This window comes from Ambystoma mexicanum, chromosome 1p (assembly GCF_040938575.1).
Source record: "Ambystoma mexicanum isolate Mex_15411 chromosome 1p, UKY_AmexF1_1, whole genome shotgun sequence".
Lineage (NCBI taxonomy): Eukaryota > Metazoa > Chordata > Amphibia > Caudata > Ambystomatidae > Ambystoma > Ambystoma mexicanum.
The window spans coordinates 1,276,879,000-1,276,896,174 of NC_090921.1; the positions used below are offsets into that span (position 1 = coordinate 1,276,879,000).

General features: G+C 47.3%; 1 protein-coding gene across 1 annotated transcript in view; it reads right to left on the minus strand.

The window, feature by feature from the left end:
* The window catches only part of FUZ (fuzzy planar cell polarity protein), a 167,987-nt gene that overhangs the window by 12,532 nt on the left and 138,280 nt on the right, over positions 1 to 17,175 (minus strand). Inside the window, exons 7-10 of the mRNA XM_069605234.1 lie at positions 9,755 to 9,850; positions 9,081 to 9,187; positions 6,089 to 6,168; positions 5,178 to 5,279 (exon numbers count right to left, since the gene is read on the minus strand). Of these exons, the coding sequence (XP_069461335.1) occupies positions 5,178 to 5,279; positions 6,089 to 6,168; positions 9,081 to 9,187; positions 9,755 to 9,850 (385 nt within the window). The remainder of the gene's footprint in view (positions 1 to 5,177; positions 5,280 to 6,088; positions 6,169 to 9,080; positions 9,188 to 9,754; positions 9,851 to 17,175) is intronic.

Here is a 17,175-nt window from a genome sequence, read left to right on the forward strand (position 1 = left end):
TCAATGCGGTATGGACAATGAAGGGAGATTGCTTGGTCTGCATCCTTGACCGGGAAGAGAATGGATTTTTTCCAGTGTACCTGTAGCCCACTAAATGCCCCGTATTGCTCAAGTATTCTTGTGACCAATGGGCAGGAGCTAATTGGGTCACACAAATATAGCAAGAGGTCATCCGCATATAGGGAGACTGTCTTCTACGCCCTTGGCCCATTGGAATCCTCACCATGAGTTTGTGTGCCGCAACAGTATGGCCAGGGGTTCAATGATTAGCGTAATTATCAATGGGGACAAGGGACATCATTGGTGGGTGCCCCTTCCCAGTTTGAAGGTCCGAGACGGCCATTCCTTAACCCCAACCTCTGCAAGCAGGGATTCGTATAGGAGCTGGACCCAGTCCATAAAGGACCTCCCGAAGCCCATTCTTCGCATGATTGCCCATAGGCATTCCCAGGAGACTGAGTCGAAAGCCTTCTCAAAGTCAACAGCCAGCAGTGCGAGAGGTTCCTGGAGGGTCGGGGCTCTTTCCAGCATCAGGTGTAACCTGCGAATATTCATTTGTGTTTATCTCTGTGGCATAAATCCATACTGGTCCAGGAGGATCAGTGAAGAGATCACCTTTTGTAGTCTATTTGTGAGTACCTTTGCCAGGATTTTTGTTTCGCTATTGATTAGTGAGATCGGTCTGTATGAGCTACATAGCTCCGGGGGTTTCCCTTGTTTGGCGATGACAATTATACTGGCCTTACGTAGATCTGGGGATAGGATTCCTTGTTCCTTACAGTGAAGAAACATTTTAAGTATAGGGGTGGCCATTTCGTTCCCTCCCAATTTCTTCCACTTTTCTATTGGGAAGCCGTTAGGACCCGGAGTCTTCCCCAATTGCAGTTGAGAGATCGCTTTTACAATTTCGGACTCCGGAATATCTTCTTCTAGGGTGTTTTTTGTGTTGTGGACAACTCAGGGAGTGTAATGCCATCTAGGATGGCATTATTAACCGGTCCGGCGGGGGATTTGTATAGTGTTTCATAGTAATCCGCAAAGCTCTCAGCAATGTCATGATCAGAGTGTAATAGTTAATTTGGTGCTGTTTTGATTGCACTGACCTGTCGGTGACCTGCATCCCTCCGCTCCAGCCAGGCCAATATCTTACAAGTCTTGTATAGTCGTGTGCGCATCTTGAGTGTGCCTGCTTGACGTTATCTAAGGCGACATTGTGGAGGTGTTCTTTGGCTGTTACAAGGGATCGGTGCATTTCAGTTGTTCCCGTAGCCATTTTTTCAGTCTCCCGTTTCACTACCTCCTGTTCTGCTGCCACTACTTTCTGTTGGTGTAATTGTTTGTGAGCCGGCGTGCAGGAGAGGATCTCTCCAAGGAGGACCGGTTTGTATGCTTCCCACAGTGTCGCTGGACTGTCTACCGTACCATTATTGAGTTAGAAATAGGTAGTTTTATCAAGAATATGATCAATACATTCTGGTAAACCAAGATAGTAATTATTAAGTTGCCATGACGGGGGAGGGATCGGCCTGTCTGTTTTCAGTTCCAGTAATAAGGGCAAGTGGTCAGAGATTCCCCTGGGGAGTAAGATCACGTTGATCGCTTTGTGTGCATCTATTGTTGGGAGAAAGAAGTAGTCCAGTCTTGAGCGAAAGGTGTGGACTCCAGAATGATAGGAGTATCCACGCTCTGCAGGGAGCAGATCATGCCACACATCACTTAGACCCAACGCTGAAGCAAAGGTAGCTAGATTGGTATTTGCCTTGGGATTTCTGCCACGTAGGTGCGTGCAAACTAGTGCCACATTCATGACATTATTAAAATCTCTGCCAATAATGCAGACGTCTGATCTGTGGGTTCCGATTACGAGCGTTAGGTCACCAAGCAGTTCCGCTGTGAGCAACGGAGGGGCATATATTGCAAGAATTACCACCGTTTCTCCCCATAGCATACCCTTCAACAATACAAATCTGCCCCTGGGATCCTGCATCACTTGGGATATTGTGAGGGGAAGCCTCTTGTGCACCAGAATCAAAACCCCTCTGGAACCCATGGAAAGGCCTGCATGTATCGCTGTGCAGTAGTTTGAACGTCGGAAGAGGTTGCATGTTGTGCCAGCTAAGTGCGTTTCCGTAAGGAGGGCAATATCGGGGGCATGTCTATTAAGGAACTGTGTGACCGGGCACAGTTTGATCCCAGTGCCTAGGCCATTAACGTTCCATGTAATGAGTTTCAGGGATTTTACTTTATCCTTGGCCAGTGCTATTTCGGAAATCCAATGAGTATCTGTGTATCAAGCAGTGTGGGGAGAGTGCCATATAGATGTGAATTGCGTGTGGGTAAGTGAGTACCTAGTTAGATCTAACCGGTGGATTGGGAAATTAAAACAAAAAATATCAACAAACTTCCCCCCCCCCCCATACTCCGTCCCAACTTGAAACATCTGTCGCTCAAACTGTGTTGATAGGCGAAACTGCTGGCTATCAACTTTCAAACAAAATCATACAACTTACGTAGCCAATTATAAGTCCAGCTGCACAAGGGGGTGTGGGGGAATGCGCCGGGTCGCGCAGCTTTGACTCAGGTCATGAATGTTGTGAGTGCACTCTCGATCCAAAGTGACGATGTGCATCACTTAATTGACGCATTCCTGGCCGATCGCAGTATCAGCTTGGTGTCTACAGCATCGTGCCTCAATCGTTATCCATAGGAGGTGGTAGTTCTGGGTCCTGGTTTTGTGGTGGCGGTTCCGGTGGAGGCCCTTCGGGTAGGACCCTGGGTTTGTTATTCTTGTTTTTCTTGTCTGGCCTCCAGTCTCCCCCCAGATGTTGTTCTGCCCATCTCCATGCTTCTGTGTGGTCTGTGAAGTGCACCATTGGGCCTTTGTGATATATCTTGAGTTGTGCGGGAAACAGGAGACCATATCTGACATTCAGGGATTTCAGACACTTCTTGAGTTGGTCAAAGGACTGTCTGGCATTTTGCACTTCTCTGGTGTAGTCCGTAAAGAATTAACAGAAGGGTCCCAGTCACGCTGCGCCAATAGGTGCATGAAATTAAATTCCAGTCTGGTGTTTATTTAGATTGAAAGACAGCCTGACACGTGTTTCGAGCTTTGCCAGCTCTTCATCTGAGGCTTATGTAGGAGGTTCAAAAAGTTCAATTCTGGATATGGCAAGTGTATGCCTGTTGGTAGTTACTCTGATGCTTTGCGACTGCAGCAAATTCTGAGACCAGGAGAAATGATAAAGGGTCCTCGAGCACGCAGGCATAAACTTGCCATATCCAGAATTGGACTTTTTGAACCTCATACATAAGCCTCAGATGAAGAGCTGGCAAGGCTCGAAACACGCGTCAGGCTGTCTTTCAATCTAAATAAACACCAGACTGGAATTTAATTTCATGCACCTATTGGCGCAGCGTGACTTTATTATTATGCAAGAGCAGCAACATAGTCAACATAATAGGATGCTGCCTGGTCAAAAGCAAAAACCCCAAAGTAACAGAAGCAGTTGCCAAGACATCTTTTAATAATTTTGTCAGGCAAGGATTATGCACAAACACACAACAAACAATAGACGTTTGCACAAAGAGGGGTGAAGCAGTGTGTGCCATTCCCGCAATGGGCAGAAAGTCAGTTAATCTATTCAAAAGGAAATAATGTTTCAGCTGTTATGGGTGAATCAGATTACCAGTAGTTAAAGGCAATCAATGAAGTAGAATGTGATGAAATAACCTATTTGGAGTATTAGATGGTCATCGCAGGCAATTAATATGTGGCGCTTGCTAGAACCTTGACAAAGTTTGGATGACAGACCTAGAAGCAACTGCAAAGGCAATACCTACCTTTATAAAAGCTAGCACCTGGAAGGGTCTGAACTCGCTGAAGACCAATCTAGGTGCTACAACAAATCAGGACAATGGAAAGAAGGGAATAAACACACAATATTCACTCCATGAAGACAGAAGAATTCTGTCACCTGCCACAATACTTTGCCTGTGGTGGTAAAGAGATGGCGATTACATGGATCCTCTGCTCATGATCGCAGAGGAGGGGAAATAGAAAACCAATATCTACTGTGGGGCGTTGGAGGAACTCCACACACTCACTTATGAGGGAGTAAGAAACAGGGGACAAGGCTGATGTAGCCGCTACCAGATATGTAAGGTCAACCAGTCTTGGATGAGGAGGGATCCTGCTGGCACGATGTCCCCAAAGAGATGTGGTAATTTGGCCTCAAGAACAGCCCTGGCAGTCTCACACTTGGGAGCTTCCGTTTTCAGAATGCACCACAAAGGGAGAAGACTGGCCGACGGACTGGAAAACAGAAACAAGCTTTGGGGTGCTCACCAATCACAATCTCCAATACCCATACTGTGGGAGATGAAGCAGATAATGGGACCGCGCCATGCCGCAGAGCCGCCACATTCAAGGAAGGGAATTCCAAGTAAGAGCTGTATACCACAGGCACTGATGAAACCTTGAGATTCCTAGTAAAGCCCAAAAGAAACTGTTACCCCATAAACCGATCACTGACCTTCACTAATGACATGGGGGAGTAAGACCTCTGAAAGGAATAACTAATCGCAGGGAGGGATATAAGAGCAATTATAACCAGCCAGAGTCAGCCTTTGAAAGTACCCCACAGACTCATGGGTATAAAAAGGAACTGGGAAAGCTCATTCAGTGTCTTGGACACGGAAGAAGGAGGCGTACCTGCTGAGGATCCCTTTATACAAGGGGATACCACTGAAAAGAAGATAACTGGAAGGACCATTGCCTGAAGGAAAGGTAGTGCAACCCCCGGAGAGACTGGGAGGACAGGTGAGAGCTGCTTCGCCCAGGAGTAGGAACACTGACAGTTATTTAGACTGAACAGAGGGTGTAATAACATCCTGAAGATTGATCCCCAAATCTTGACAAGTATTAAATGAGTAGGACTAACCAAAAGAGCGAGATTACATTTTCAGAACCCCTGAAAATCTTGCTGAGTTATACTCGTTCTGAACTCTTGCTTATACAGTCATCTTAATTTCAGAAATTGCCACATAACACATGAAGGAAAGAAATTCACCCTTAGACCTGGCTTTTTGCCATGGGGCTCCTTAAGCTTAGGTCTTTTATGTAAGCCTTGCTTCCCCATCAGGTGCTCCCCCACTGAAGCTCGAAGAAGACTCACCTTTCTTCTCATCTCCCTGCTCACAAGGAAAGTAGCAGGACACTGCCAGAGTGTAGAAAGCACGGAGAGCAGATCTCCGCTGCCCCAGAGACAGGCTGATCCCTAATGAGAAAAGAAACAGATGTTAATACCAGCAGGTAAGGACAGCAGAGCTAGGAAGGGAAGAAAGCCGGATTGGGACATTCACGCCCCATACATGAGACAACAATGATAGGCACTTCTATGGCGCTAAGAGTAGATTGGCAGAGGGAGCTCCAAGTCAGGAGGCCGATGTGCATTTGCAGAGAGACACCTAAATACAATTACTGAAATCTAGGGATGCTGTAAATCAGGGCTTGGGTGCGTCAGCAGAAGAGTGGGGGTCCTTACACAATGGCCGGGGTACTACAAGCTGAAAACTGGTGCATTGGCAAGGTGCACGTGTGGATCACATTACTGAAAAGACTGGGTATTACAGGTCAGGAACAAGGTGCACTGGCAGAGCTGTGTGTGGATTAGAACAAACCTAACAGAGTGTGCTGTGAGTCCAGACTAAGGGGTGTGTAGTCCAAACCAGAACTGTCCAAAATGACCGAGCTTAAAACCCTGAAACCATAGGAGGGCTCCAGCGCCTGATTATTAGGGACTGCTGAAGGGCAGGCTAGAGGTGTGTGGGCAGAGCCGATTAAGTGTGGACTCTTGGGTACTCCGCACTGATGCGCTTGTGTGGGAATATTCAAAGACTGGTTTGTTGCTAAAGTTGCAACAGTGTGAACGCTATTCCCAAGATGCATCTGAGCACTTCCCTAGCAAGCAAGGCATGAACACAAACCGGGGAGCTTTTTTGGCCATTCACAGATGAGGACCTGGGGAGCACACAAAACAAAAATCACTCATGCTTGGTAAGGAAAGAGCCAGACCATGGCAGTCACCTTGCTGCTGCATGTCCTCCAGGGGCTGCGCCTGCACTGTGTAGACCCCTTTCTTCTGCTCACGATTGATCAACAAAAGTCTAAAATCAAAAGACAGCACATGCAGTGATTGGTCTTAAGAGAGTATGGTGTACGTGGGTCGCAGTGCAGACACTTTGCTTCTAATCAAGCAGGTACACTACACAACCTGACAAACAGCTATTGCACTTCCAAAGTTCTATTTTTGTATGTCTCACAATGGCAGAACCACGTGCGTCATATTTTCTGTGGAGGAAAGAGTAGACTCAAGTTAGACCTATTCAAATGGGTTGATAGAAAATAAATGTTTAGCTTTATTCTGTTAACTTCTTTTAATAGCAGTTTTTCCTTGTTTTTTTTTTATTTAAAGGTTTGCCTTCACACTCCCTAATCCAGTGGTGTGCCCAGGGAGTGGCCTGGGGTGGCACGTGCTACTCCTGGAATCTGATTGGCCACCTCAAGCCTTCCTGTCCGGCTAACTATCGTCCAATCTCCATCACTCCTTTCCTTCACAAACTCCTAGAAAAGCTGGCCATCTCCGAGCTTATTCTTCACTCTGAATTTGTAGGTTGGCTCCATGACCATCAGTCTGGCTTAAGAGCTGCCAGAAGCACGGAAACTGCTCTCCTGAACATCCGTGAAGACCTGCTCTTCAACCTTGATTCCAACACCCCGTGTCCTCATCTTACTTGATCTCTCTTCTGCCTTTGACACGGTCAACCATGCCATCCTGCTCCACCGTCTCTGTGATAACCTGGGTATCACCGATCAGGTCCTGGCTTGGCTGACCTCCTTTCTCTCCGATCGACCTTCCCAGGTCCAACTTGGGTCCTTCCTCTCCTCTATCTCTATCACTATCTGTGGTGTTCCACAGGGGTCTAAACTCTCTCCCACGGCTGTTTAACCAATACCTGGCACTTCTTGCCCACCGCATTGCCGCTCTGTACCCCAACTTTCAGTGCTATGCGGATGACAACTCATTTTCAGGCTCCCTTCTGTCACCTCCTCTCCTTCTCTGATCTATGACTGTCTGTCCACCATCCAGGAGTGGTGTGCTGCCAATGATCTCTGCCTCATTGCCAATAAGACCGAGATTCTCCTCATTGGCACACCTGCTCCCTCCTTTCCCGTCACTCTCTGGCCGGCCTCTCTTGGCCCTCTTCCTGCTCCTACCTGCGAGGCTAAAAACCTCAGGGTCATCTTAGACTCCACCCTTTCCTTCTCTCCTCATATCTCGGATGTCTCCAAGAAGTCACATTACCAGCTGCACCTCCTCAGAGGTATTCCTCCTTTCCTATCCTTCCCCCAGAAGATCACCGTCTCCAGAGCTCTGGTTCTCTCTAGGCTGGATTACTGCAATAGCCTCTTTCTAAATCTTCCTGCCTCTACGCTCCGCCCTCTGCAACTCTCTCCAAAACAGGACTGCGAGACTTGTCCTTGGCCTCAAGCCCAGGGATCGTATCTCTCCAGGACTGAAATCTCTGCACTGGCTCCCAGTGGCGGCGAGGATTAAGTTCAAAACCCTCTGCATTGTCCACAAGGCCTTCTGGGGCCCCAATACCTTCAACTCTCTCTCTTCCTAAATATCTTCCTTCTCGCGCTCATCCGCCTCCAACTCCCTCAGGGTTAGTTGCTTCTCCAAGCAGCAAGTTGGTGGTAGATCTCTTTCTTCTGCTGGGGCCTCCCTCTGGAACAGCCTCCCTGCCTCACTGAAACTTGAGGAGAACCCTCAAGACCTTCCTCTTTGCTTCTGTTTTCTCTCCTCCTCTCCGCTGCTGATCTCCTGGCTGAATATGAAACTGCACTGGTTACCTGGCTACCCTCTGATCTCGGGCCCAGGTCACCTCCCCGCCAGTTCCTGCACTGCCCTCCAGGGAACCGTTTCACTCGGGGACTGTTTCTGTATCCCTACAGCCCCTACTAGCACCTGACACCTGATGTCTGATGTCTGCACTTACCCCTGCACTTGCCACCACCTGCCGCACTTGTATTATTATTTATTGTCTTATTTATTTACTGTTATCCTATGCGCTGCCCGCTCCACCTGACCCCTGCACTTTTCCCCTTTCCCCCTCCCCTACACTCGCGCAATCTCAATTTCACCTGGTCTAGTAGGATCGCTGTCTCTGTCTTCCCTCTGTTTCCCCTCCCTTGTCTCGTCGTGCCTTGAAACACTTGTTCATAGGCGCGTTATAAATACCATATCACAAGTGCCACCTCATTATCCTAAACTATGATCATTATGTGTTTGTGCGCTCGTACATCATGCCACCCCAGCAAAAGTCAGTACCCCAACTGGTTCACCCCAGTCAAAAAAAGAGTCTGGACACACCACTGCCCTAATCCCATCCATGAACACTTAGATGACTCCTGTGATGTTATAAAACCCCACTTACATCCCTGTGTAAAGGACGAGCCCCCCATACTACTTTTGTACCAATGGGAGATTAAATCGAACACACCTTTTAATAAGAAGAGGCACTGGGACTACGATTTTATACAGACAGCATATTAGGTCAGAAGAGGGAGGTCACTTGGACTTGAGCAATGTCAGAAGGGGAGGCTGGCAGCATGTTCTTTCTCTGGAGGACGCTCCCTGTGCTGGACTGTGCTGGCGGAGGGAAGATTGGACTTTTCCTGAACAGTAAGCTATGAACGTTTGCAGCACTGAAGGATTTATCTACCATTATTTACTGCAATCTGAACAATCCTGCTTAAGTTTCTATTTCGGTTTCTGATCAATAGTGTTTGCCTGACTTTGTAAAAAGCATCTGTTTTTTGTGGTTTTATGCTAAATGGGGTGTTCTAGCCTGTAGAAATGCCTGATGATCAGGATCACGCACCCAATGTGGTGTCCTTGAGTGCAGAGGAAAGCCTAAACTGCATAAAGGATAGGAACTGCTTTGGTTCTCAGCGAACCAAGACTTGCTGTCTAAAGCAAGAGAGAGACACTTGGAACCACCATGACACTTACCCCAAAATACCTTGGTGAAGCGGGAGGGATGCCGGGAAGGCTCGCAGCTGCACTCTCAGGCATGCTTTCACTGGGTCCTGCAGAGGCCTCCAATAACGCTCGACTAACTTCATGGGACAAACCAGGGACAGGGGAGAAAGCGCATCAGAAACAGCACCTTTACTGAGCCAGCTGGTCAGAGACAAAAGAGGGATAAGTAGGGGGTAAGAGAAGAGGGAATGAGTGATTATAGCAAGATGGAGGAGCGACATGAGGAAGACGGAGGAGGAATCGTCAGTGAAGAAATAAGCACAGTAGGAACAGGCACCACCCAAATCAGAGGAAGAAGGTAGGACTGTGGCTAGGACTGATATGAAAGTGAAGGTAGAGAAGCTACAAAAACATGAATTAGGGAGAAAAAAAAGGAGGATCCTAGGGAGAAAGCAAGCTAGTATTGACTTGTATGGTTTTGGACAGTCAGTTTTTGTTTTGCCTGGACTTGGCCAGCAATAATGGACCCAAACGCAGTCCACAGTCTCGCTGGGACGTGGCCGTCTCTGTCTTAGTCTGGCCTGATTTTGGTGTCAGCTGCTAGACTCACAAACCGGTTTGGATCTCATTTCTGGACTTGGAAATTAGCCAACGCTGCTTGATGTCAGCTGTGGTTCTAAAGTCAGAAGCATGCACGCACTCACCTCAGTCTCTACTTTCTGAAGAGAGGGTGTTGGCCCACAGAGAACACAGACATCCACTCCGGGAACCAACTGGAACGTGAGGAGCCTGTGAGGAACCTGGGGATTGAGCAAAAAAAAGAGGAGCTGGTCAGAAGAGAAAGGGGGCATTGGTGTAGAGGAAGGGCACATGATCTGGGGGACAATGGGGCCCTGAAACAGTAAGGGTGGGTGTTAGGAAGATTGCGCAGAGAGCAATCAGCCAACTACTAGGCAACAGGATAACACACTCCTAGTGGTAAGTGTGGCAGAGCAGCCACCGTTAAACTCTCAGGAGGGGAGCAATCTGATAAAGGTACAGTAAGCAAATTACCACAATAAGCACAATATTGCATACCGTAAGGAGACGTCACACAATATAATACTTAAAATATATCTTCATCTTGTTTTAGTATGCAAAGAAAGGAGATGCAATTTTACACGTAGCTACATATACAAATTGATAGTATGAGGTGTTAGTTGGACTCTGTGCCGACTTCGGGTCACCAGGAGAGCTGGGGGTCAGCCAGTCTAGGGCAGCTTCTAGGTTGGAGAAAAGGTTGATCGTATCCTGGAGTACGGTGCAGCTGTCTAGTAGCCAATGACGCAGGTCCAGGAGTCAGGCATTGCAGACAGTGGTCCAGAAATGCAGAGCTAGTAAACCTGGGGTTCCTTGGGGTTTTCGCTCATTGATGTAGATTTCTAGATTTGAAGAAGGTCTCTTGTAACCGTAGGCTCTGCCCGTTACTCACCTCAGTCTATCAGTGACCCCACTTCATGACTAGCCAAGAGGGATAGAAGCAAGCTTCGTCTGGGAGCTGAGGGGCCTTGTGGGCTTCAGACCCAGCAGGTGCCCGGTGGGGTAAGGGGGGGTAGTGAAGGCAATCCTCGGATTTCAGCTGTACTCTCCCTTCTGTGAAATCTTGGGCCAGTTGCTGGAGCAGTTTCCACGGGTCTTCCCCAGGTTAAGGTTGCCTAGAATCGCTGCATGACTCATCTAAGTGATTGACAAAGTTGAGGTGCAGTTCCCCTGCCTTACAGGAATATTGGGATCTCAGGTTGCAGTCAGCCTCCGATCATAAACATGCATCCTTTGAAACATCATGGGAGCTAACAGACATGAGCTAACACACATGAGCTAATCCAAAAACCTGAGAACCTTTGGGCTTTTGTTTAGCCTATTACCCGGACCCTTCTGGAGAGCATACCTCCCACAAAGACGATTAAAGTGCCATCTTCTAAAAGCTCCATCTTTTGTAAAGGTTCACAAGGGTTACCATGCCTCTTAGCCACAAAGGACGCCAAACATGCAACTCAATTGTCTTTCATCTCTGTTACCATAGTATGGTTTCCACCAGCCTTGCGTATAAGAGAAGCACCATAGAACAGCAGGACTTGCTGGGCAGAATCGGCCTATGGGGTTTCCCGCTGTGTTATATACGATATGATATTTTATTTGTATCGCGCTCATACACAAGTGTTTCAGAGCGTGACGAGACATGGGAGGACGAAATGATCGTACTAGGACCAGTGACATTGAGAACGTGCAAGTGCAGGGAGCACAACTATGTGTTGTGGAGTCAACACATATTCAGCAGTGATTTATCATTTGGCAGACAGCAAGCTACTTCCCTTTGGTGACGGGAAATCCTTTGGGGAACCGATTTGTGGACCAGGAGAGACGTCACACTGAGCAGCGGCGTACCACAGGAGACAAACAGTAGCTGCCAGGGCGGAATGATATTTAAGATGGCAGATGCCTCCTTGACAGCCAGTTCTGTGGAGCCAGGCGGACAATCACGGAATGGGGTACACCACCTTGGGAAGCAAATTCAAATGTTGGTAACTAGTCACTGATTATCACAGTCCTGGCATCCCAGATGAATGTAATTTGTAATTCAGTGACCTGAGGGACTGGTCCCCCGAGAGCGCACAAAATGGCTATAGTTCAAGCCAAGTGTTGGAAGGAGGGCAGCAGTGGCATTACGATGCAAAGGTGAGCGGACAGGCAATGGAGAGCACAGTGAGCAGAAGAGAGGTGATGAAGCAGTTGGAAAAAGGGTAGTAAGAAGAAAAGCGTGAGGAGAAGAAGGGAATGGAGGGACTGATAGGAGACGGAAGGCAGACTAGAGAGCAGATGAAGCAGCATAGTGGAAAGACCCGGAGGGGAGAACAGAGCAGGGAGGCAGACGAGAGTGGAAAAACCTGAAATGGGGAGTAGAGAGTGGAGGGAGATAAAGAAACAGAGACCTTGAGAAAGAAGTGAGAACAAGTGAGGAGCAAGGAGACAAGGGGAAGGAGAGAGCTTTGAGGAGCGAAAAGCCAAGGACACTAAGGAAGAGGAAGAGAAGCTAGAAGGGGAGTTGATGGGGCCCAAAACTTGAGGGTTTTTGAGGCCAATAATTGAGGGTCGTTGAGGAGGAGAGAAAGGATTAGACAGAAAGTGGGCTAGACCAGGAGAGTGAAAAGGGAAGTAAAGAGTCCAGCAAAAGGAGCGCCTATCCATCCTGTGATGGCAGCAACGGGGGCAGGGTTGGTCGCCATTATTCCGGAGTTCATGCCCAAAGCTCACAGGACTTAGTGAGTTCTGGCACATTATAAAACTAACCTCGGACAAATGAAGAATACTGAAAATTAAGGCAGAAATGAAGAAAGCAAAATAAACGATTAGATAACGGACTCCTAACTGGGAGCAGTCTAGTTCAGAGTGGGCGAGGAGAACAGGTGCTTGGGTGTGGCTCTACAGATAAGAGGTGTATCAGCCACGTTTAGTACCTAAAAAATTGCCAAATGCTCCCAAAAAATCCAAACAGGGAGTAAAAATACCCACAACAACAAAATAGGAAGCAGGTGTGTGAAGTGCCTGTTCCCCCTGCTTTCAGCCACACAGCTCCATGGATCGGGTTTGGACAAGTAGTGATCGGTCTCCAACGTCAGCTTGACAGCTTATATCAAAACCACATTTGGAAATCAACCCGTAAAAAACATTCATGACCATAGAAAAAACGACAAAAGAAAGGAGAAATTGCAACTCTTCCTAAATGCTTCCTTGATCGAACACGTCAAGGATTTCAAATACTTGGGTATCGTTCTAAATAATAGTAGTGTGGAATCCCCAATGCAAGTAGCATTATTTGAGAAGGTGAAGAAACTAACTGCACAAGCAAGAGCAGTGGATAGAAAGTTTGGTCGATTCTCTGGCATTCCAGTTGTCGACTTCTACAAAGCCAAAGTCATCCTGGCCCTAACTTACAGAGTCGAAGCAATGCCAATGATGCCAGAAAAGGTTTGGCCAAAACTGGAAGGCTACTTCTGGCATCGTGTGTTGGGGCTTTCAACTTCGGTTCCCATAGCCTTAATTTGCCGAGAATTATCTCTGTGTTCATTAAAACAGTGGTAGAACTAAACACCTTGATGCTTTAAAGGAAATTACTTCTTCAAAACAAACCAGAGATATCCGTCATCATTAACACCAAATTAAAAAAGGGAAACGACAGTTGACTGGAGGCTTCGTCAGATCGAAATACATCAGCCCTGGTACAGATTGGCTGTTCAGAGGACGATCTCATATCAAATCCAACAAGAATCAAACAAAATTGGAAGAACAAGATTGGATTAACACAATCAACGTCACAGGTAGCTATAAACTGACAACCGGTTGGCCAATAAATCTAAAGAGACTGAACCAGCTGTCGGAATACATCAAGAAGTTTCCCAGCCGTCTTCATAGAACAACTTACTTGAGAGCTTGCTTAAACCTACTGGCCACGAACGAAATTATTGCCATTACAGGAAAGACAATGCTAAATAGATGCCGACATTGTGACAACCGTGACCAAGTAGAAACATTAAGGCATATTCTACTGACGTGCCTAACGGAAAAAAAAAAAATTACTTACCTGGGACATCTGTTTGCGGTTCAGCGAATACTTGATGAAGAAACTTGGTGCAATCACCTAATGTCTGGAGAGAAAACCTCAGACGCCATTGCAGTGGCGTCCGTTCTCCAAAACATATTCCAGGCTAAAACGGAGGAAACGAAATGAGGCCTTGCACACACAGTCCATCTAGCGACAGATGCATCGATGGAAAGAACCGAATATCCGGGGCCGAGGGCGAGGATCATCATAGTTCCACTGTTGAAGCAAGAACACTTTGACAGGATTGTATAGAAGGAATTTACTGTCAATTACCTTATCTTGTAAAAACTGTTAACCAGTTGAATTAAGTAAATAAAAAAAAATAAAAAGGTGGTCTATCAGCCACTTTTACTACCTACAAAATTGCCAAATGCTCCCAAAAAATAAAAACAGGGAGTAAAAATAAAAATACCCACAACAAAAAAATAGGAAGCAGGCACGTGAAGTTCCTGCCGCCCCTGCTTTCAGCCACACAGCTCCATGGATTGTGTTTGGACAAGTAGTACATGCAGTGCCACAGAAAGAAACTACTATTATTACTGCCTGATCTGAAAAGGTAAAAATGCATCTTTTAATCTGCATGACTAATTAGGTGCCAAGAAGTATGTATTTTGTTTTACAGTTATTTTTTTACTTGCTTATAAAATACTCCCATTGGGATCGGAACTTACTTTTTACTCTCTAAAAAATCATTTTACTGCCAACTTAAAAAAAAATAGGGAAAATACTCCCACTTCAAAATCTTATCTGGAGCACTGCTTGTGGGTATGCAGATTTTACCCCATCCCCATTTGTAAAGTCTGCCTTCGGAGCTGGAAAAATGGAAGTGCAAAGAAGAGGGTGAAAGCTTTAGCTGGGGCTGATGGGGGCTAAATCGATAAGAAATCAAACATATTTTAAAAGAGTGAATATATCTACACATCTTTTGCATTTTAAGAAAAACTACAAAAACGGCATTTAGTTATTTTTAGTTTCTTCATTTAAATTGTCTTTATTTTAACCGTTTACATTACTTTCAACGAAAAAGGTACACCTTTTGCTGCTTCATTATTACTGCTTCATTTTCAGTACAGGTTATTATTTCTAGGCAAACATAACATAGCACCTGAGACAGGGGAGCCAGGTTTGGCCAGTCCCACTTGCCTGTCAGGCAGGGAGGGAGGGAGGGAGGGAGGACACAGGAACACCGCACAATGAACCAAACAGAAAAGTGCCAGGAACACTTCAAACTCCAGTGGACGGGGGTTGTGTTTGACGGTCAGGAAGTGGAGCCCCAGAGAGCGCAGGGAGGACTATTGCCTTTGAGACCCCTCGCATTCATGTACCACCTCCCTCCCAAGCGAAATCCAACCCCCCAAACACATGCCCCTGCTGTTTAAAGCAACGTAAAGTTTCAACTTCTCACAACACTTTTATTTGAAAAATAAACCATTCCGGACCAGTTTCCTTTTAAAATAAAAGTATAGGAACAGTCAAACTGAATTCAGCAGAGGAGTACCGCTCTGGCCCACTTCGACCAATGCCTGGGCATCACACACCCCTAATATGTTGGTTAAACCCCTCTTTTTTACTAATAAGCCCGCTTGCCGTATCTATTCTTCTTTCAAGCTTAGCAATGGGAACAGCCGCCACCATTGATGAGATTATCTCTCCAGTCCAGAGTTGTCTATGTATCCCTGGCCCGAACACTCAAATGTCTGGCAAGTGCATCGAGCAGTTTGCCATGGTTTCCTGTTGCCACCATCATACGGGGCACACACACCTAACTAGGCCAGTTTACTGGTCTAAAACAATACTGGTAGATTTTGGGCATACTGCTCAACACCCCTTAAGGTGACAGGGTAAGCGGGATCTGGTTGGGGCTGACCCCGCCCTCCTACTTTGAGGACAAGCCACCCCCTAACAAGGCTATGTATAACCCTCCCTTGTCTCAGGATGCTACGGTCTTTATTGCCTCTTTTTCTACATGGCATTGCAAGAGGCAGCTGTGTCAATATCCCCAGAGAAGTGACATGTGGTTTCTGACCCTTTACTCTTGCCATCCTTGCCTGAAGCACAGGGCCAATGGAGCGTCCCATTTCCTTGCAGGGAGGAACATGTCCTGCGAGACCGACTTGAAGAGAAGGGGGAGCAAGAGAGAGAGTACAAGAAAGCGAGAGGGCAAGGGAGAGAGAGCAAGAGAGAGAGAGAGCAATAGCGATCAAGAGCAAGAACAAAAGAGGGCAAGACAGCGAGAGGGAGAGATGCAAGCCAACGGAGTAACACAAGTCCCCCCTTTGAGGCGCAGCCAGGAAGCATCACCACGCAAGCCGGTGCATAGAGCGAGTAAGCCCGCCGAGCGCTGCTGCTTGGTACAAGGCCACGAGCTGGAGAGGAGACATGACTGCACGAAAAGTGGTCGACCGGCACTTGCTGGAACCAGTGTTCGAAGTAGGCGGGAGCGGTGCTCCTCTACTTTATTTAATTACGTTTTACTGTTCCCATACTTTTATTTTAAAAAGAAACCATTCCGGAATGGTTTTGTTTTAAAATATAAGTGTAGGAAGCATTAGAAACGTACACTTCAGTGCACTGCACTGAAAGTTCCCTTAAACAGCGTAGTATTGTGCGTGGGAATGGGCGTGGCGATGGGGTTTGTGGGGAGCGGGTCAGGCCAGCAGGGAACACAGTTCCACTACTTCTTTTCATACACTTCGACCACTGGCTGGAACCATCTCTGAAGTCCTGTCATGAGCAGACAGGAAGAAATGACGCAGAAAACTGAGAAGCTGGAACACAGTTCTGCATCTGCCGCAGAGACCGCCTTCCACGAGCAACGCTGCCGCAGTGATGCACCCATGAAAGCGGGAGGAGGCCGGACAGTTTCGGCCATATTCCAAGACCAGTGAGAAAACGAATAGCCCATAAGGGTCTGGCGAGAATCCATATACCCCTGGGAGGGAGTAAGAGACCAAATAGCCCAGATGGCCCAAGAGGGGACGAAGAACCAAATAGCCCAAGCAGAGCTGAGGAAGCAAGTAGCCCAAGACGGGGTGAAAATCCACACACCCCAAGACCCCAGGAAGAGGTGAGAAACTAAAAAACCCAAGAGGGTCTGAGAACCCAAATACCCCAGAATGGGGGGTGAAACCTGAGACCCGAGCCTTGGCACATGGGATGTCTGTAAAAGGCGACCTCCCCGGCAGTGCGTCAGCCAATGAACACTTCCTTGCAGGAGGAGGAGAGTGTGAGTGGAGACAAGCGAAAAGGCGATTCGTCCTCATAGGGGCTGGACTATTGCCATGCTGTCACCCACAGAGGACACTGTGGGCACGCAGAAGCATTCCGGAATTTAGCAAGTGGGAGGCAAGCGGGGCTGGGACGGCAGTTTGAGGGGTGTCCATGTTGGGGGCGGGGAGGAGGGTGCAGTGTTTACTTTTCCTGAATGTTGCCAGTATCGGCAGCTTTACCGTCAGCTCTCTGAATCCGGAGCTACCAAAGCACAAG